General features: G+C 43.7%; 1 protein-coding gene across 2 annotated transcripts in view; it reads right to left on the bottom strand.

Annotated features, from left to right (window-relative positions):
- The window catches only part of nek10 (NIMA-related kinase 10), a 377,347-nt gene that overhangs the window by 11,755 nt on the left and 343,010 nt on the right, over positions 1-22,582 (bottom strand). Inside the window, exons 30-35 of one of the 2 annotated variants that reach the window (XM_038797318.1) lie at positions 21,271-21,325; positions 7,846-7,889; positions 7,603-7,743; positions 3,817-3,917; positions 1,817-1,927; positions 1,237-1,345 (exon numbers count right to left, since the gene is read on the bottom strand). In XM_038797318.1, the coding sequence (XP_038653246.1) occupies positions 1,237-1,345; positions 1,817-1,927; positions 3,817-3,917; positions 7,603-7,743; positions 7,846-7,889; positions 21,271-21,325 (561 nt within the window). The remainder of the gene's footprint in view (positions 1-1,236; positions 1,346-1,816; positions 1,928-3,816; positions 3,918-7,602; positions 7,744-7,845; positions 7,890-21,270; positions 21,326-22,582) is intronic. The other variant, XM_038797319.1, reaches the window with a different exon arrangement.

Here is a 22,582-nt window from a genome sequence, read left to right as displayed (position 1 = left end):
GCTTATTTCATGTATCAATGCCGATAGGAAGTATTAAATTCAAATATTCTGCAAAAAACTTGTGTTATGGTGTCAGCCTTGATTCGGTGGTAGCCCCTGACTTCTGAGCTGGCAGGTTGTGGGTTCCAGTTCCAGTTTTGAGATACGAGGACAGACTCTGGGCTGAAACTCCAGTGTATTATTGAGAGAGCCCAACACTCACTGATGTTAAACTGAGGCCCTGTCTGCTCTCTAAAGTGGATGTAAAAGGTTTCATAGCATTATTTTGAAAAGGAGGATGGATGATACCCCAGTCTCCATGTCCTAACCAATACTTATCTTTCAATTAATGGATGGGATTTCATGCTCCCCCCAACGGCACCCTTCTCCCCTTGGTGGCTGCGCAGGGTGCGTTCAAGGAGTAACCATGATGACAAGGCAGGAACAGAAGATTCCACCACAGGCCACTGACAAGCCGCCTCCTGCCGCTGCAGAACACACCGCGGAGGGGGTGAATAAGCCTTATTATTGTTTGTAACCTGGACTCCTATTGGTCGCACACCCAACTAAACCGACCAATAAGGCAGCCCCACTCATCCACCCCACTACGCGCGTTTTTATCGTTGACTCGGCTAGGCTGTGCTTCTGTCAGTGTTAAGGATCACCACAAGCAACTTGACACCTGATTTCAACAAACTGGTAAATGACTGCAGTCAGATGCATCATTCTCATTGACATTGTTCTGTTACTTACTGAGTTACTTTGTTTTTCAAATAAATGTGCTTTTTTTTCTTTAAAGACCTTTTATTTTGGCTATTTAAAATATTAATTATTTTACTTAATATACTATGCGGCCCTTTAAAATTGTGAATTTCTGAATGTGGCCCTTGCACGGAAAAGTTTGCCCACCCCTGCTATAGACCATCCCCCCCGAAACACCTGTGTCATCTTCTTTCTCTTCCCACCTTTGAAACATTCCTCAAGACAGTTTTAGTCACAATATTAAAGTTGTTTATTTCCCTTACAAGCATTTTTTTTATAGTTAAGTAATTTGTAATTAGTGTCTATGCAAAGTTATTTCATTTAAAATAAGCAGTTGGTTGAACCTGATGATTCCAAGGTATGATCAATGCATACATATGTATTTACAGACCTTTGCTCACAAGTTGTTTGGTTTTCCTCAATCATAAATAAAACTGCAGAGTTCAACATGCTTTGTTGGACAAACCAGGACTGTATCTATTAAATAATCATTACCTGCCCTGTCTCCAGGGAATGCTGCATTCTCTTTTGATGTCTGGCGCATTAAATTGCAACCCGCTGTCACAAAGTTCAGTTCAATCAATTCAGGGGACCCTTGAAGAAGCTATCAGAAAGAATACTTTTAGGATATGTTGTAGATCTGCTTGCAACATGGTTTGGTCAGTCAAATTTGATGCCTAGTGCGTCAAAAAGGTATGAAGGCATGTACTAGTGAACGATTAAAACGTAAAGTAACTTGTTCGATATTTGCAATCTATACTCGATTGATTATTTTTCTACAATGTACAAACTCAAATTTATTTGGAATTGATTGAATAGAAAAGTCACTGATGTTTAACACATTGAATATTTATACAAACAGACATATTCAGGTTAAATGTGGATTTAATCTTTTACACGTTAGCAATTTGACCAGTTATTTCCTGCGATTGTTTACTGTTGTTAAATTACCCTTCGTATAATTCTTTCACTTTGAAAACTGCAATGATATCCAGAAATATATCTCTGAATTGACTAAATATTGCAATTTCAGATTTTTACATCAGATCATTTTATCTATGTTATGGCAACAAACCTTTTTAAGCTCAGCTTTCAAATTGCAGGGATTGCTCTGTGGACTAAATAATGACTTTTTAAACCTTTCAATAACACTTTTTCGAAAGTTGTGATGTAAAGTAGGTGGAAGCTGTGAGGAAAGAGGAGAAAAATACTTCAAAAATTAGAGCTTCTTTTTAATTCATACTTACATTAAACAAACATGGATATGGTTTGTCAATATTGGAGTCTGAAGCTACTGCATTCAGTGATTTATATACATCATAATAATGCACACTATATTATGGCCTCATTAAACTGTCCCAAAGCACCAAACATTTTGTGGATTACAGAACGCATCCTAAATTTCAAACAAAGCATTTGTTCAAAAATCGCGTTAGGTAAGGGGCTGCGGGGAATCCAGCCCATTGTGTTTATTGGGGAACATCAGAAACAATGCAAAACATTCAAAGACCATTCTTCTGTTCACTTACCTCTTTGTACAGAGTATAAAAGAAAACACTTCTTACAATGCATCGTATATAATTGTGTGATGCAGTGATTAACATGCTGCTCTTTTTAATTCTAGGTTTGAATTTAAATAAGGCATAATATGAAGGTCTCCTCTGCTAATACTGTGGTGAAATGTTTTTGAGCAGCCAACAATGAGATTTGAATTGTTCAGCTGCAAAGATGTCATGTTGAACAATAATTGTTAATTTCTCACTCCAATACTGACAGCGTATAATTTAAGGATTAGATGCTAATCTGTTTGTGGTGAGACACTGGGCAAAAGACAATGGCCCGGATACCACCATCATCATGCCTGATACGTCCTGTCCCAAGAGCAGGAGAGATACACCAGAGATGGCATACAGTTGGGAGGGAGTTGCCTGGGAGTCCTCACATTGACATGGGACTCCATGGAATCTCATACATTGTCAAGGTAACCTCCTGTTGACTACCACCTACCATGCCCCCTCAGCTGATGAATCAATGCCCCTCCATGTTGAACACCAACTGGAAGAAGCACTGAGGATGGCAAGGACAGAGAACGTACTCTGGGTGGGGACTTCAATGTCCATCATCAAGAATGGTTTGAAAGCACCACTACTGACCAAGCTGGCCAAGTCCTAAAGGACATAGTTGCTAGACTGGGTCTGTGGCAGGTGGTGAGGGAACCAACAAAAGGGAAAAATATACTTGACCTTGTCTCATCAATCTACCCATCATAGGTGCATCTGTCCATGGCAGTTTTGGTAGGAGTGACTACCATACAGTCCTTGAGGAAATGAAGTCCTGTCTTCATACTGAGGCAACTTAAATATTCACTTCCATCATCAGTGCACAGTGTGTACCATCAACAAAAAACACTGCAGTAACTCACCAACCCTTTTCCAACTACACCTTCCAAATCTATGGTGTCTACAACTCGTGGGACAAGAGCACAGTGGTTAGCACTGTTGCTTCACAGCGCAAGCAACCTATGTTTGATTCCCGGCTTGGGTCACTGTCTATGCAGAGTGCAGAGTCTGCACGTTCTCTCCGTGTCTGCGTGGGTTTTCTCCGGGTGCTCAGGTTTCCTCCCACAGGTCCCAAAAGATGTGTTTGTTACATGAATTGGACATTTTGAATTCTCCCTTAGTAGGCGCTGTAGTGTGGCGACTAGAAGATTTTCAGAGTAACTTCATTGCATTGTAATGCGAGCGTACTTGTGACACTAATAAAGATTATTATGTAGACGGACATAGCTATAGCTGCATAGAAACACCTCCAAGCCACATACTATCCTTTCTTCGAACTGTAACACTGTTCCCTCATTGTGGCTGGATCAAGTGTTTGGAACTCCCTTTGGAATAGCATTGTGGGAGTTCCTATACCACTTGGGCTGCAGAGGTTCAAGAAAGCAGCTCGGCACTAATTAAGGGCAATTAGAGATGGGAAACAAATGCTGACCTTGCCAGCGATGCTCACATCCTGTGAACAAAATAAATTAATAATAAAGGAAATACAATAAATCAAATTAATTGGAACACATACCTGTGTTATATAGATGATTTTGTGCAGTTGAATAAGAATCTGTTGTATTGGGTCACTGATTTGACGTACTTTTCGTTGAGACACTGCTATTCCTGCAGATGCTATGGATGAGAATGTCATGATAAAAAAAATTGTCCACTTTATTTTATAAATACATGATGGAAATGCGACCATAATACCCAGATACAGTTTAATTTGAAATATTACAAAAGAGATGAAGTGGCTACAGTGGCACTTCACAGTAACTTCATTGCAGTGTTAATGTAAGCCTACTTTGATAATAATAAAGATTATTATTGAATAAGTAATAATGGATTATTATTACTTATTTTAATTGAAAAGAAAGGAAAACCGAGTTGCTTTACATTTCGAGGAGGTCTGGTTTAAAACTGTAATACTACCACGGCATCAGATTAAACACTAAACTTTGTCCATGAGCATACAAATGAAGTATGATTAATTATCTGACCACAACTGGTGTGAATAGATTACCACAGAAAATTATAAAAACATGTCAACCAACGCACAAAGGATTTATATCCATGAGTTTGTGATTGGAGCTTCTGCCGACCAGAAATGTTAGCAGTATACCACAAACTGCATTTTAAGACGATAGTTTCCCATAAGCTAACTTTTTAAACAATATTGTGTTATTAGAATCTTTCCAATTGCATCTATAGCATAACTGAATTTATTTCTGAGCATGCCCAATCTAACCAAAACCATGGATTTGTCATATTGAACCTCAGTTGGAATAAAACCAGATAACAAAACTACAGCAAACAATCAAATATTCTTGCTATCTGACATGATGGGGGAGGGGCGGCAACAACACTGACGCCTTTATAAAAAATGACCCATTGGTGTAAAATGATCTTTTTCTCTTCCCTCAATCTCACGTACAGCCTCTCTTTGTTGGTGGTTCTCAGTTTTCTGCTGAGAAGAGACAGTATTGATGACTTTGACACCAAAAAGTAAATTAAAATATGTCAGTAATAATAAAATATGGTGTAAGATAATTCCCAGCAGAATTGTAGCAACTGCCAATAATGATTGTAAATGTAGGATAAAACAAGTATAACATTAAAATACAGTAAGATATAGCTCCAAAACACAGCATGCAATAAGAAAGTGAAGTATGTAATTAGAGGGATTTTTTCATGTAAGGAATGAACTTTAGTGAAAAAATTAGGATGATTGTACACGGATGGTAAGATTGAAAGGCTTGGCTCCCTATCAGCAAGGTTACATTCCAGCAGAGGCTGTAGCCAAGGACCAGGTGTACAAAGAAGAAGGAAAATTACAGCACAGGACCAGACCCTTTGGCCTTCCAAGCCTGCACCTGCCATGCTGCAGTCTGAACTTAAACCCCCTACCCTTTCGGGAGCCATATCTCTCTATTCCCATCCTACTCATTTGTTTGTCAAGATTCCCTCTGAAAGTCACTATCGTATCTGCTTCCACTGCCTTCCCCGGCAGCGAATTCCAAGTTCCCACCACCCTCTTATGTAAAAATATTTGCCGCGTACATCTCTTTTAAATCTTGCCCCTCATACCTTAAACCTGTGCCTGCTAGTAATTGACTCTTCCATCCTGGGAGAAAGCTTCTGACTATCCACTCTGTCCATGCCCCTCATAATCCTGTAAACATCTATCAGGCCGCTCCCCAACATCCGTCATTCCAGTGAGAACAAAACAGGTTTCTCCAACCTCTCCTCATAGCCAATGCCCTCCATACCAGGCAACATCCTGGTAAATCTTTTCTGTAACCTCTTCAAAGCCTCCACATCCTTCTGGTAGTGTGGCAACCATGTTTCATATTTGTTGAGGTTAGAGATTGCAAGTCTAGATCACGGGAGTGGGGGTCACTGATCGATAGAGCAAGTTTGGGGGGGGTCAGGTTGATCATGGAGGTTCACAGTGGGACTGGGTTGGGGATCGATAATGAGGTGGTTGGTGGCCATTGGGATTGAGGGGAGGAGAGTTTGAGATGGGGAAGTTGAGGGAGAGGAGTCGGTGATGGGGGTGCTGTTGGGAAGATATTGTGTAGATACGGGGATGGGAAATGTTTGGAGGTTTCTTTGATGAGACTGGAGGAAATATTTCTGCTCCTACTAGCCCCATAAGCAAAGCCGCATGAAACCCTTCTCTACTTTTACCTGCCGAGTTTCCTGAAACCTTCCAAAGAAGATTTCTAAAAATAGATGCATGCTGTCTCCTTAAAAGTTTTCAATGACAGACCATCTTCTTGAGAAATTTGGTTTCTTGCGCCTCATCCCACCTCCGTTGAAACTGAAAGTGGGCAGATTCTAGGCAGATTAGTTTTCTGTTTCAGATTCTCAATTCATTCCCTTTCGTCAAACCAAACCCACTTTTAGGGGGTTTAAGTTACTGCCAAGCAATCAGCTAACAGTTGTTAGCACTGTTGCTTCACAGCACCAGGGACCAGGGTTTGATTCCCAGTTTTGGTCACTGTTTGTGCGGAGTCTGCACGTTCTCTCCATGTCTACGTGGGTTCCCTCCGGCCGCTCCGATTTCCTCCCACATGTCCCAAACGATGTGCTTGTTAGGTGAATTGGACATTCTGAATTCTCCCTCAGTGTACTCGAACAGGCGCGGAGTGTGGTGACTAGGGAACTTTCAAAGTAGCTTCATTGCATTGTTAATGTAAGCCTAATTTTGACACTAATAAATATTATCATGTAGCTGTTTTGTATACTGTCTCCAATGTTTAAAAGTCGCATTTGTTCCTTGGTGGCCAGTATTGAAGATGCAGAGCACTACATAGTTTGAGGAAAACTTCCTTTGGTTTATGTTCTCCTGTTTAGTTGTATAGTTCACCATTCTATTTTGCTTTGCTGATTGCTACTTTGCATTGGTTGGACATGTTGAGTATTAAGTCTACTGGGGCTAAGCTATTTTCTATTTCAACCGCATTCACGGCAGACATATGTTGCCTATTTCCCTTCCCATCTTTACGCTCATTTGTGCTGAATTTCATCTGCAATTGTTTTCTCCCATTCACAGACTATGTTTAACTAATTCTGTAATTTCTGAGTTGCATTCTTAACTCCCACTGCTCTTATTAATTTGATATTGCTTGCAAACATAACCATTTTGCATTGAGTTTCTGAATCCAAGTATACACAAATTAGAAATAGTACTAGCTCCAACATTTGAGCCCTGGGGCATCCTACTCAGTACTTCGCCCACCCACATTACTCCACTAATCAGTACCCACTATTTGCCATTTAAAGGCAATTTCTTATTCATTCCTCAGTTTTGGCCTGAATCTCCATTTTTTTTTAGAACTTTAATAAATCTTTTCAATTCTTTCACATTATTTAAAAGCTAGTAGTATAAACGAGGAGGTTTTGTAGTACAGTAGGTAGTGCCCTGCCTTTAAACCAGAAACTCCAGGTTCAAGCCCCACTCCAGGACTTGATGGCCACGTGACCAAGCAGGTTGTTTATCAACCTGCAAATCCTTCCAATATATCTATGGCAGGCAGTCAGCCTGAAACAGTCAGCCATGCTTGATGTGGAGTGGTGCCCCTCAAGCTATAGCTTTCAGCGACCTATTCCAGGAAAAGTTTTGTCTTCCTCATGCATCTCTAGGCAAAGGAAGATAATCAAGATGAAATAAAAACTAACAGTAGTAATTGCCTTCAAAAAGTTTACTATATAATCTTTTCACTAGCATAAAGTAATGTTTAGATTTTCTTTCAATTTCACTGCATATTTTCTCTTTCTACAATTTTTCTTGGTTATAATTTCACATAACTACCATGATCTTTCAGCCTTCGAAGCACTATATCTGGTAGACTATGGCACTGCCACCCTGAGCTTAAGGAATTTCCTGTTCTCTTCAAGCAAGGTCTAATTCCAACTGAAGGTAATGGCAGAAGTAAGCCTAGTTGTAGGAGATCTACACAAGTAAGACAAAGAAAAGACCGAAATGTCATCACAATAAGTGAATATTAATACATTTGCATTACAATAATTATGGTTTCAAGCAACATTTAATTACCTGGTCTGGATTTTATATTTGACTGCCTTGACTTTCCTTCAGATCTGAAAAATAAACTGCAGTCAACATATAAGAACCTTATAAACGAGCTGTTGCTCTATTTGAAAGTGCAAAAATGGACCATTGTCATTCTGCTGATTAACACCTAAAGAAGTGAAGCACAATCTCAGTGCTAGCATGTCAATGGAGACCGTGGAATAATTTGTGGACTCATTTGCCGAAAGTGGTAATTTTGAAGGAAGGAATTAATGATTAAATTGTCTAGTGCTCAAAATAATGAAGAGTTTCATATTAGACAATTCTAAACATTCATTTTTCCTATGTCAGTAACCTACGAAAATTAGGGGAGGGACTCCTTTTTGACAATTCTATGCAGCCTATCATTGCCTATCATTCCTGTAACAGCCTTCCCGAACAGGCGCCGGAATGTGGCGACTAGGGGCTTTTCACAGTAACTTCATTGAAGTCTACTCGTGACAATAAGCGATTTTCATTTCATTTCATTTTTCATTCAATTCATTTCATTTTCATTTCATTGAACTACAAGTGCAGATAAACCAGTCCCACAGGCCCACACAATCACATTTATTTCTGAGTCCAGAGGAGGACTTACACTTTTGGTGAGGGCCCTTTGCTCACTATTTCTGGACAGCAGCCCCCCCCCCCCCCCCCCCCCCACACACTTGACATCACTCCCCATCCCCTGTGATGTTGTTTCCTGCCCCCATGATGTAATGTCCCATCCCAATGTCATCACACCTCGTTCCAATAACATCATGGCCCTCCCAACCCCATCCACATTCAACCTACAGAATGCAAAGGCAGAAAGCCACAAAGATTGATCACTGCTTAACTGCTTTAGTGCTTTTTAACTTATAAAAAACACACCTGTAATTACTGAATTGAAATCCAGGCCTACCTGGTCTCAGAATAATAGTAAGGATGGTCAATATTGTGAACTGTGTGTCTTGAGGTGAGCAAACATAGAACTGGCCGATGAATAATGAGATGGAAAAATTAGTTGATGACTTGGCGGGAGCACAGGCCAGTTTAGGACACAATGAGCCAGAAAAAATGTCCAATACAGGAGAAAATACTCCAATCAAGTGGAGTCCAGTGAAAACAAGTCCAATATCATAGGGCAGCATGGTAGCATAGTGGTTAGCACAATTGCTTCACAGCTCCAGGGTCCCAGATTCAATTCCCGGCTTGGGTCACTGTCTGTGCTGAGTCTGCACGTTCTCCCCGTGTGTGCGTGGGTTTCCTCCGGGTGCTCCGCTTTCCTCCCACAGTCCAAAGATGTGTGGGTTAGGTAGATTGGCCATGAGAAACTGCCCTTAGTGTCCAAAAAGGTTAAGTGGGGGTTGCTGGGTTGCGCGGATAGGGTCGATACGTGGGCTTGAGTGGCTTGCTCTTTGTGAGGGCCGGTGCAGGCTCGATGGGCCAAATGGCTTCCTTCTGTACTGTAAATTCTATGACTCTATGATCAGTGGTGTGGCTTTTCTGACAAGCTTCCATTCCCTGTCCCAGAAGAAGCATTCTAAAGCCAATCTTGAAAGTAATGTTGGATGGCAGTTAGAACTGTCTGTATGTGACCAGCAGCCATGATATCAGATCAGAAATTGGTGGTCCTTTTTGAAAACAATTTATACAAGAGAATATGGAAGAGGGACATATTTTAAATATTTTCTTGCTTCATCCCTTGTTGGTCTGGCAATTTAGAAATCTTTTCTTCGACACTATTCCTTCACAAAATTATCCATTACATCATCGTAGATAAAATCTCATAAAGACACACTTACAATCATCAATATTGCTGAACTTTTCAAATGTTCCCCATTCAGTGTACTTTGCAATTAATTTATCACTCTTTTTGATTACGTTCACCAGAAACAAGTGACAGTTATTGTCAAAAATATTTTCAGAATGGTTTCCATATTTAGAAAGGTTGCCTGCAAACTATCATGTGCACGTCTGCATAAATCAGCTGTTGGTCCCGAAGAACAGAGCTCATTATTATCAATGAAATGAATGGATTGTTCCACTTCATCTGCCAAAAGATTTGTGTCTATGCCCTCTGGTAGAATTCACTTAATTTTTTACTGTAGTGGCTTTTAACATTCTCAGCCAAACTTTTGTCGAAAAGCACACAAAATAAATCAACAGTTTTCTTCAGAGATTCACTTCTACTTGTGTCACAAATAACATTGATAGATTCAACGATGATCTTCTCTTTCGCTTTTAAAGTGACTTCATTGTCTCTAGCTTCATAGAAAAATAACCTGCGTCTTGTACACTTCTCATCATCAGTGGGACCCATTAACATTATTGTTAATGTTATTACCTCTGCTTCCATCCAGCTATCATCATTTTGAACTTTCATGACAAAACTTTTAATTGAGGCAACAATTGTGCAGCATTCAATAAAGTTGTATTAACATTTTTGAGTGATTTGCTGACAGCATTAATTTGTTGAAAAAAATAGTTCAACAAAACAGTAAAAATGACAATACCCCACTTTCCAAACTTCACTGCTAAGGATTTTGCTTCAGTTTCACATGTGGATTTGCTGAATTTGATGCGGCTCTGTCTGATAAAGCTTTCTTTATCTCAATAAAGTTCAGTTTCAAAGCCAAAGCAACATCTGCACAAACGGACTACCTGGTGTCTCAAATTCTTTTGACTGTCAAAGGGTTTCCCTGTGCCTGCTCCAAGCGTGATTGCAACATATTCCACCGATGTGTGGAAACCAAAAATAAAACATACAAGTTTTCAATAAAGTCAAAGAAATGTACGGCTGCCTCACATGATTCATCTGCAGCATTGCAGATTAAATTCAAGTAGTGACTGGAACATGGGATGAATAATGCGCAAGGGCTCGCATTGTTCAGCCTTGCTTGTAGAACTGAATATTTTCCTGTCATATTTGCAGCATTATCGAAGCACTGCCCATGACCATTTATGACATCCAAACCAAAATTTACAATGACTTCCAAAACCATTGTCTCCAGACACTCAGAAGTATGGGATTATAGCTGGGCAAAACAGAGAAATCGATTTGCAACTTCACCATCGCTGGTCATATATCTTAAAATTAATGTTAATTGGTCCACATGACTCACATTTGGTGTTGAATCAACTATTATGGAATAGTATTTGGCATCTTTGACTTCATTAATGTCTGGGTTTCTGAGCTGCTCTGCCATTATAATGATGAAGTAATCGTAGGTCTGGTGCATTAAAAAGTTGATCTTTCCTCTGCCACAATATTGCTAACTTTTCAAATGATCTTTAAGAAGCTCATTAATTTCACTGAGATAATAAAGGCAGGCTAAAAAATTACCTCTTCGAGTTGACAATGATGACTCGTCATGTCTTCTTCGAGGAAGATAACAGTTTGACTATGAAACATGTTTCAGCACTTTCCTCCAGTAAGAACAGTCCTTTTCACAGAGTCAATTCTTCCAGATAATTTACATAAGATCACAAGAAATAGGAATAGAAGGCCATTTGGCCCCTTGAGCCTGCTCTGCTATTCAATAGGATCAAGGCTGATGTGACATTCCTCACATCCATTTTCCTGCTCATACACTGTAACCCTTGGTTCCCTTACTGATCAATAATCTTTCTATCTCAGCCTTAAACAGACACGAGGACTCTGTCCCCATAGCTCTCTGTGACAACGATTTCCAAAGACACATTCTACGAGAGAAGAAATTGCTCCTCATCTCAGTCTTAAATTGGAACTCCTTTAATCTGAGACTATGTCCTGTGGTCTTAGACTCTCCCATGAGGGGAAACTCCTCTCAGCATTTACCCTGCCAAGCCCTTAAGAATCCTATATGTTTCAATAAGATTACCTTTCATTCTTAAGAATAAGTATAAGAATTGGCAAGTCATTGAGTATAAGAATTGGCAAGTCATGTTGCAGTTGTATAGAACCTTAGTTAGGCCACACTTGGAGTATAGTCTTCAATTCTGGTCGCCACACTACTAGAAGGATGTGGAGGCTCTAGAGGAGGTGCAGAAGAGATTTACCAGGATGTTGCCTGGTATGGAGGGCATTAGCTATGAGGAGCGGTTGAATAAGCTTGGTTTGTTCTTACTGGAACGATGGAGGTTGAGAGGCGACCTGATAGAGGTCTACAAAATTATGAGGGGCATAGACAGAGTGGATAGTCAGAGGCTTTTCCCCAGGGTAGAGGGGTCAATTACTAGGGGGCATAGGTTTAAGGTGCGAGGGGCAAGGTTTAGAGTAGATGTACGACGCAAGTTTTTTTACACAGAGGGTAGTGGGTGCCTGGAACTCACTGCCGGAGGAGGTGGTGGAAGCAGGGACGATAGTGACATTTAAGGGGCATCTTGACAAATACATGAATAGAATGGAAATAGAGGAATACGGACCCAGGAAGTGTAGAAGATTGTAGTTTCGTTGGGCAGCATGGTCGGCATGGGCTTGGAGGGCCGAAGGGCCTGGTCCATGTGCTGTACTTTTCTTTGTTCTTCTAAATTCCAATGAATGGAGTCCCAACCTGTTTAACCTTAGCTCACAAGACAATACCTCCATACCGGGGATCATCCTTGTGAACCAACTCTGAACTGCCTCCGACGAAACAATATCTTTCTATAAATAAGGGGAACAAAACTGCTCAGGTGCCGCAGATGTGGTGTCACCACTATCTTGTACAGTTACAGCAAGGCTTCCCCAACCATATGCTCCAACCCCCTTGAAATAAGAGCCAACATTTAATTAACCTTCCTGAGTACCTGCTGAACCTGTGTGCTAGCTTTCTGCGTTCATACACAAGTACCCCCAAGGCTTGTGTTGCAGCTTTCTGCAGTTTTTCGGCATTTAAACAATACTCTGTTCTTTTGTTTTTCCTTCCAAAATTAGCAACTTCACATTTTCCCACAATATACTCCATTAGCCTACCTTTTGCTCTCTTACTTAACCTATTAATATCTCTTTGCAAACTGTTTGTACCCTGTTGCAAATTGTCTTTCCACCTATTTTTGTGTCATCTGCAAATTTGGCTACAGTACATCGACTTCCTTCCTCCAAGACATTAATATATATTCTAAACCGTTATGGTCCCAGCACTGATCCTTGTGGATCCCCACTGGTTACAGGGTGCCAAGCTGAAAAAGAACCCCTTATCCCCACTTGCTGTTTCCTGCCCATTAGCCAATTCTCTATCCATGCCAATATACTACTTTGAGTAACACGGGCTCTTATCTTGTGACATAACCTTTTGCGAGGTACCTTTTTGAACACCTTCTGGAAGTCCAAATACAACACAACGACTGGTTTCCCTCTATCCACTTTGGTTGCGACTTCCTCAAAAAACTCTAATAAATTGGTCAGACACGATTTCCATTTTATGAAGCCATGCTGACTCTGTTTGATTAGATTTTCCAAATGTGCTTCTATTACTTCCTTAAAAATAGATTCCAACATTTTTCCAACAATAGATGTTAGTGTAATTGGCCTTCAGTCACTGCCTTTTTGCCTTCCTTCCATTTTGAGTAGGGGTGTCATTTAATCTCTTATTAACAGTGCTATCCTCCATCACATTTTCCTTCCATCCTGTCTTTCTGAAAGGTCAAGAGTCTTTGAATATTAAGTTCCCAGTTTTGATCTCCTTGTTTCCAAAATGGCTATGAGATAATATTCATTTACCTCGATTTGTGCTGTCAGTTTGTCTACCTTATTCCAAATGCTTCATGCATTAAGATACAAAGGGCGAAATTCTCCGCTCCCGCGATAAATCGGGAAGGCCGTCGTGAACTCAGCCGAGTTTCACGACGGCCTCGGAGACTGCTCCTCGCACCTAATTCACCCCCACCCGGGGTGCTAGGAGCGGCGCTCCGTAAATCTCGGCCGCCGGGCCTTGACGCTTGCGTCAAGGCGGTGCGCCGAGAATGACGCGACGGCGGCGCCTATGTGACGTCAGCCGTGCATGCGCAGGTTGGTCGGCTCCAACCCGCGCATGCGCGGTTGCCGTCTTCCCCTCCACTGCCCCGCAAGATGTGGCGGCTTGATCTTGCGGGGCGGCGGAGGGGAAAGAGTGCGTCGCTTTGAGACACCGGCCTGACGATCGGTGGGCACCGATCGCGGGCCAGTCCCCTCCAGAGTACGGCCATGGTGCTCACTCCCCTCTCCGCCCCCCACAAGCTTCAAACTAGCATTTGCCGCCCATGTTCACAATGGCAGCGAACAGGTGTGGTTACTGCCATCGTGAACCGGTCGGGAACGGCAGGCCATCCGGGCCGGAGAATAGCCAGTCGCCGTCAAAAACGGCGAACGGCGATTCTTCCGAGCGGGGGGTGGGAGAATCACGGGGCGGCGGGAGTGGAGAATTCCACCCAAAGCCTTTAGGCTATTTTTAATCATCCTAACTTTTCCTTTTCTTGTGGCCCTATTTGTTTCTTGCCCTTGATTATCCTGTCTACCTTTTTTGCATTTCACTTTTCTTTCTTTTATTACTGTCCTCGTTTCTCTTTCCCTTGTCACCCTGTTTAGGTTCCAATCACTCACTATTCTAGTTTGAACCCTCTCCAACCACACTAGAAAACACTAATCCGAGGACATCAGTCCTGCCCAGGTGTAACCCGTCCAGTTTGTGCTGGTCCCACCTCCCCCAGAACCGTCTCAATGTCCCAGGAGCCTGAAACCCTCTCCCTTGCACCATCTTTCCAGCCATGTATTGATCGGATATATCCTGCTGTTTCTCCTCTGACTAATATCTTTGAAAGAATACACAGATAGATTAATATGTGCTTTGGAAGTTTCATTATCAGCAAGATCTTTTCCAACATTTCTCCAGTTGGAGTAACCGTCGACAAATACTTGTTTCTCTTTGTTAGGATCAGGGAATAATTTACAAATGTGACAGTAGACTGCCTTAAAGGTTTCCGATAAAATATCAACCAGTTTCTAATTTCCCTCATTCCATTTCTCTTCACCCTCGGAAAACGAGGCTTATGAAGACTTCTAACCTGTTTTCGGCCTCCAAGCTCAAAACCTTTTCTCAAATTTTCCATATTACTTATGTTTTCTGGTTTATTTAGTACAAAATATTCATACCCAGTGGAACAGATTTTGGCTATAAGGTAATGTCCTCAGGGTAGGTTTCTTCCCTCACTTCAGTAGAGGAATCAGCAGTATCTTGGAGTTGTATTGCCATTTCGGAGTCCACTTGTTCAACATTTCAGGTGGTATCTCCGGAAATTGGCAAGCCAAAGTCATCAGATAATTTAGCCATACCTTTGGTGGATGACAATGAATACTTTGAACTTTCTGAAGTAAAATGGCAAACTGTCTTTTCACCTCGCTTCATCCTCTTGCCTCGCCTTCAATTTTCTGTGCTTATGACTGCCAGTTTGATAGCGTTGCTTCATATTGACAGATGTTTCTTGATTTTACTGAATGAATTTTCTGAAAGAGCATCCTTTTTTTTGCGCTCCTCAGCCATGTGGTTCAAGTTGCCCTGCTGATCTCGATGACCCCGCTTTGCTGCTGGCTCAGGATGCCTGGCTATGGTATGGCCTCACGCTCAGTTGCCCTGATCTGGGAGTCAAGTCCCACCTGCCGCTGCTCCCCTCGACCGTGACGATCTTGGCTCGTCTCGGTGATGGCTCCGGCTGACTGCCTAGCTATCTGGCTTCATCTTGCCCCCGGTTGCGCATGGCCTGGGGGGTTGTGTCATCCTGCTGCTACCCTTAACTACCACTGGAACCTCCTTGGCCCTCGCATCTCACCTCGACCTCTGCTCGCAACAACCTCGGGAGCTGTGCTGGCACACCGGCTGCCTGGCCTCCTCGTCTCATTCTTGGCTCATTTCTCAGTTGTCCTCAGCCCTGCTGGCCTAAGATGCCCCATTGCGGTGCTCCCCTCGGTGACCGCCGGCACCTCCTCGGCCTTCGCACCTCACCGCGTATTCTGCTCGATGGCGACCTTGGACGTTTTGCTGCCTCATTAAGGGCAGCACGGCAGCATTGTGGTTAGCACAATCGCTTCACAGCACCAGGATCCCAGGTTCGATTCAGGCTTAGGTCACTGTCTGTGTGGAGTCTGCACATCCTCCCCGTGTGTGCGTGGGTTTCCTCCGGGTGCTCCGGTTTCCTCCCACAGTCCAAAGATGTGCAGGTTAGGTGGATTGGCCGTGATAAATTGCCCTTAGTGTTGGGTGGGGTTGCTGGGTTATGGGGATAGGGTGGAGGTGTTGACCTTGGGTAGGGTGCTCTTTCCAAGAGCCGGTGCAGATTCAATGGGCCGAATGACCTCCTTCTGCACTGTAAATTATATGTATATCTATTAACTGCCTGCCTGGCTATCAGACCTCGTCAGCTCCCTGGCCCTGGGTCAGAAGTTGCTGCTGCTTTTTTTATATATTTCAGTTATGATGGAACCATCAATTCACGAGACACGTGTTTTAAGATATGAACAGTGGTTTTAATCTACTTACTATAGAGCCAGCCTGTTACCCGTTGAACTCTCGATGAACTGCAGGCTGGCCCTGGACACGGTTATTTATACAGCAGTCAAGGGGGAGGTGTCGTGGGCGGAGCCAAGGGTGGAGCCCTGTACAAACTCCTGAGCATTCCCAGGGCTACTCCCCCTAGTGGTCGGATAACGCTACTGCGCTTATAATAGTATTGGTAAATACAGTGTGAATTACTACATTACAGTCACCACATTCACCCCGTGCAAAATAATCAAGTCCGGCGGGGGTGGTGGTCTACAAAGTAAGTCTGTCCGGTGGTCGAAATGTCCGCTGTGATCTGCGGAGCACCGGGATTGCAGCCTCTTGCGGTTGCTGGATGGGTGTTGTGTGCTGGGGTACAATGGTGGACTCCAGGGAGGGTTGTGTCCGAGCTTCATAATCTTCTGGTTCAACCGGGGACTGGGGGCGCTGGGGGCTGGCCGGCGCGGGTGCACGGAACTGGTGGAGCGAGCTCGTGGGCTCGGGAGCGCGAGGGGGCAGCAGCATGGGGTGTAGGGTGAGGGGTCCTTCTGTGGGGGTAGAGGGGGCGCTGGATCCGGCGGGTGCCAGATCCCGGAGGGATACTGTGTCCTGGCGGCCGTCAGGGAACTCGACGAAGGCGTACTCGGGGTTGGAGTGGAGCAGGCGCACCTTCTCAACAAGGGGGTCGGTTTTGTGTGCCCTGACGTGTTTCCTCAGGAGTACCGGGCCCGGTGTCCTCAGCCAGGCCGGAAGTAAGACCCCCATGTTAGTGCCGCTGGAAAAAATGAAGAGCCTCTTGTGAGGGGTCTGATTGGTCGCTGTACATAAGAGGGACCTAATAGCGTGGAGCGCGTCTGGGAGGACTTCATGCCACTGAGAGACTTGGAGCTTTCTAGACCAGAGGGTCAGTAGGACGGTCTTCCAGACCGTCGTGTTCTCCCTCTCCACCTGCCCGTTCCCCCTGGGGTTATAGCTAGTAGTCCTGCTCGTGGCAATGCCCTTGTCGAGCAGGTACTGACACAGCTCGTCGCTCATGAAGGACGAACCCCGGTCGCTGTGCACGTAGCTGGGGAAACCATACAGGGTGAAGATGCTATGCAGGGCCCTAATGATTGTGTGGGAGGTCATGTCGGGGCACGGGATAGCAAATGGGAAACGGGAGAACTCATCTACGACGTTTAGAAAGTAAACGTTCTTGTTAGTTGAGGTGAGTGGCCCTTTGAAATCAATCGCAAGGCGTTTAAAGGGCCTAGAAGCCTTGACCAGGTGGGCCCTGTCTGGTCTATAGAAGTGCGGTTTGCACTCCGCACAGATCGGGCAGTCCCCGGTGACCGCTTTTACCTCCTCGTTGGAGAAAGGCAGGTTTCGGTCTCTGATGTAGTGGGCGAGCCAGGTGACCCCTGGGTGGCAGAGGTTGTTGTGGATGACTTTCAGTCTGTCAATCTGCACGCTGGCGCATGTCCCGCGGGATAGGGCATCCGGAGGCTCATTGAGCTTCCCGGGTCGATCCTTAATATCATAGCTGTAGGTGGAGAGTTCGATCCTCGAACGAAGAATTTTATCATTTTTTATTTTGCCCCTTTGCGAGTTATCAAACATAAAGGCGACTGATCTTTGGTCAGTGATGAGGGTGAACCTCCTACCTGCGAGGTAGTGCCTCCAGTAACTAATAGCCTCCACAATGGCTTGTGCTTCTTTCTCGACTGAGGAGTGTCGGAGTTCTGAAGCGGAGAGGGTACGGGAGAAAAATGCATCTGGTCTCCCTGCCTGATTTAGTGTGGCTGCTAGAGCTACCTCTGAGGCGTCGCTCTCAACCTGGAATGGAGTGGATTCATCCACCGCCCGCATGGCCGCTTTGGCGATGTCCTCCTTGATGCAGTTGAAGGCCTGGCGTGCCTCAGCTGACAGGGGAAATCGTGTGGCCTTAAAGAGTGGGCGGGCTTTGTCCACATATTGAGGGACCCACTGGGCGTAGTAGGAGAAGAAGCCCAAGCACCATTTGAGGGCCTTGGGGCAATGGGGGAGGGGGAGTTCTAAGTGGGGACGCATACGGTCCGGGTCTGGGCCCAGGACTCCGTTTTCCACGAGGTAGCCAAGGATGGCCAGTCTGTTTGTGCGGAAAACGTATTTCTCTTTGTCGGTGATGTTTAATTTCTGTGCCGTCTGGAAAAAACGGTGGAGGTTGGCGTCGGGTACTGCTGGTCATAGCCGCAGATGGTGACATTGCCCAAGTACGGAAACGTGGCCCGCAGCCCGTACTGGTCCACCATTCGGTCCATTGCTCGTTGGAACACCGAGACCCCATTAGTGATGCCGAAAGGGACCCGGAGGAAATGGAAGAGGCGGCCATCGGCCTCGAATGCTGTGTAGTGGCGGTCCTCCGGGCAGATTGGGAGCTGGTGGTATGCAGACTTCAGATCCACCGTGGAAAAGAGCCGATACTGGGCGATCTGATTTACCATGTCTGCAATCCTGGGGAGGGGATACACGTCGAGGAGCGTAAATCTATTTATGGTCTGACTATAGTCGACAACCATGCAGAATTTTTCCCCGGTCTTAACGACCACCACCTGAGCTCTCCAGGGACTATTGCTGGCCTCTATAATCCCCTCACAGATACCTTAATTGTGAGAAGGGGAAAAAAGGAATTAAAAAGTTACAAAAGAGAACACACTGCTAACTTTTGAGCAACAGAACTCAAACTTTGTGGCACCCGAGAGATGGGCTGGGACTTGGTTCGATTGGTTGGCTGGTGGCCAATGAATTGGCCAAAAGGCCGTATTCATAAGTTCATAAGATACAGGAGCAGAATTAGGTCATTTAGCCCATCGAGTCTGCTCTGCCATTCGATCATGACTAATCTCATCCTGGCCTTAACCCCACCGTCCTGCCAGTTCTCCGTAACCCTTCAACATATTACCAATTAAAAATCTGTCTAACCCCTCCTTAAAATTACTCAATGTCCCAGCATCCACCTCACTCTGGGGTAGCGAGTCCCACAGATTCACAACCTTTTGAGAGAAATACTTTCTCCTCAGCTCCGTTTTAAATTTGTTTCCTCCTACCCTAAGGCTAGACCTCTTGTTCTAGAATGCCCCACAAGAGGATGCATCTGCTTCACGTCTATTTTATCCACACCTTATATCATAGAATCCTAGAATTTACAGTGCAGAGGGAGGCCATTCGGCCCATTGAGTCTGCAACAGCCCTTGGAAAGAGCACCCTATTTAAGCCCACACCTCCACCCTATCCCCATAACCCAGTAACCCCACCTAACATTTCTGGACACTATGAGCAATTTAGCACGGCAATGCACCTAACCTGCACATCTTTGGACTGTGGGAGGAAACCAGAGCACCCGGAGGAAACCCACACAGACACCGGGAGAACGTGCAGACTCAGCACAGGCAGTGACCCAATCCGGGAATCGAAATGGGGATCCTGGAGCTGTGAAGAAACTGTGCTAATCACTGTGCTACCATGCTGCCTCATCTTGTATGCCTCAATTTGATCTCCCCTCATTCTTCTAAACACAAGAGAGTACAGGCCTAAACTGTTCAATCTCTCTTCGTACGAAAAGTCCCTCAAATCTGTAATCAATTCAGTGAACGTCATCTCAACTGCCTTCAATGCCACTACATCTTTCCTCAAATAAGGGGACTAACGGGGAACCATACTTCAGGTGTGGTCCATCAAGAAATGGGTGGAAGTTTTGCCTTAAAGAAATGAATGCTGCTCCAAGAATCAAATTGCTGCGGGGAAGCTCCTGGCATCATCGGCGATCTCCCCCTCTTTTTAACCGAGGGGGTGGGGACCATGGAACCCAGTAAAATCCAGTCTAAGGTTCTTATAAGCTCATAAAATTAAATTGTCAAACAAAGCTAAAATTGCCCTTCATAGCTGTGTCAACAACGGTTCTAAAACTAAAACATCTAAATATGACATGTGAGGTTGGCAATACCTAGCTGTCAAAAGGTTTCCAGTTCCAGACTAGGCACCTCCATGGTTCATGACTACTTGGGAGGAGCTGTGAACCACGTCACCTGCAAAAGCCTGTCTAACTTCATCAAAATTGTGGGGTTCTGAAATGCCCACATTTGCAATGAAGTAGGAAAGTGCAGGATTGCTGAGTGCGGCCTCATCCAAGAGCACAATAAATCTCTCAAAATAGGAATGGCGATTGGAATCCCAGAATAAGACCCCTCCGCCACCATTTTTAAATCTTCCCAATTCAGAGGGAACTGACATGGACATTTCAGAGTATTCAATAGATGTAAGTGATTGCCTTGAAATCTACAACAATAACAAACATGCATTCATATAGGGCATTTAATGAAGAAAAACATTCAATAGATTTCACAGAAGACAAAAAATGGACAGCAAGCTAAAGGAGGTGATATTAAAAGGAGTGATTTTAAGCAGGGCAAAAAATACGTATTTTACGTAGGATCTTTAATGGAGAACAGGGACGTAGATAGCTGGTGGTACAGTTGGCAATAATATGGGTGAAAAGAGTGGGAGCTGCACATTGGAGGAACACAAAGTTCTCAATAGTTTGAAGAACAGGTGAAGGTTACAGAGTCATGGAAGAGCAAGGCCATAACATGATTCAAACTGGAGACTAAGAATTTTAAATTAAAGGGTTGTGAGCCAGCAAAAGATCTTATAATTTTTGGTTAAGGGCCAAGTTTATATTTTTATTGCATGTTTGCTATGTAAAATGTGAATAATTATTGTGGCTATGCTGCAGGCGTTCATTGTGTCCAATATCATTTTACTAGGCATTTCAGAAATGTTGCTGATCATGATAAATTCACTCATCACCTTTTGAAGCCAAGAGAATGACTTGCTAATATTATAGTCCTCTGGTTGAGAACCAACATAATCATCAGATTGAAATGAAAATTTGAGACGGCTTATACAATACAAATAAAGTAACAATGTGCAGAATACTTACTCAGCCTGATATTGGATCTCAGTGCCAATAGAACTGATACTTCTTGGTAAAGTAGCTGCAGGGGGAAAAAAATACTTTTTCACTTTTTAAAAAAACAAACGTTTTTCGTACAATTAACTCACTAGATCCTGGAAGGTGTTTTAAATTCTGTGGGAAAGAAGTTCTTTTGCTACAGGTACACGGAGGTTGCAAATACATTTTTATGAACTTGCATGATTTCATAAAAGCCCAATGCTCTTCAACATAAAAATAATCCAAAACTAATTTCCTAAATTACATGAGTTTTCATATACATTTTATTGTGACCTCCAAAAGTGGAGTGATGCTATGTCAATGTGGCTGCGATCTAAATTTGTCCAGTTTCATTTGTGAAAGAATTACATGCTCACTTGATGTAGCATATCTGCAATATTACTGATCTTGTACTTTGTTTTCAGTTACACTATTACACCTCCTGTGCTATTGCTCATGATAAACCAGACGGAACTCATCGAAAATAATTATGCCATGAAATATAAATATGGTACTTACAAGGATGTGTATTTTATGTGCAAGACTTTTAATATATGACCAGCAGGTCTTCAGTGCATTATTAATGGCAACTAGAAGTTTAAAATGAACAGGTCATTGTGCTAAGCAGTAGTAATTAAAAGAGTATTTTATTGGCATTGAGGAGGTACTAGAATCCAAAAGCACCATGAAGAAATTCTGGACTGGATCTTTATTGTGAAGGCAGGTAACAGCAGCCGGAACTGTTTCTGTGTCAGAAACTGGGCTCTGGAGGGGCCTGACTAAAGTTCAGATTATCATGAGGTGAGCTGTTATTGATATGGAGATGTTTTTCCTGACAAATTAGAGCCATTGGGAACAGGGATGAAGGTGGGTCAGGTGAAGTGAGGGACTCAGTAATCACTAAAGTTGCAAGTTGTCCTGAGGGACAGAGTTTGTACCAAATTGTCCCACAGCACCACAGGGGAACATGAGGCCTGGCATCCACGAGGAAAAGGAGGCATGTCCTCCTGGAGGGTGGCAGGTGCAGGCCACCTTGTCATATATCAGGGGCACCTCTTGCTTTAGTTTCACATTTCTCTGCCTCCAAATCATCCTTCTCCTGTTCATCCTTTGATTAGCTGGCTCTTTCCAAGGCCTCCCAATCTCAGGTCCACACCTCCCTGGAGGGCCATGTTTTAGAATCTCTGCAAGACATGCCAGATAATCAACATGGGTACCACCATTACATGGGAGTACACCACCCACCAGGTATGTGGTACATGCTCGTGCGACTCGGCCAACGTTGTCTACCTCATACGTT

The sequence above is a fragment of the Scyliorhinus canicula genome, chromosome 5 (genome assembly GCF_902713615.1).
Source record: "Scyliorhinus canicula chromosome 5, sScyCan1.1, whole genome shotgun sequence".
In the NCBI taxonomy this organism is placed as follows: Eukaryota; Metazoa; Chordata; class Chondrichthyes; order Carcharhiniformes; family Scyliorhinidae; genus Scyliorhinus; species Scyliorhinus canicula.
This window is presented reverse-complemented; position numbering and strand designations above follow the sequence as displayed.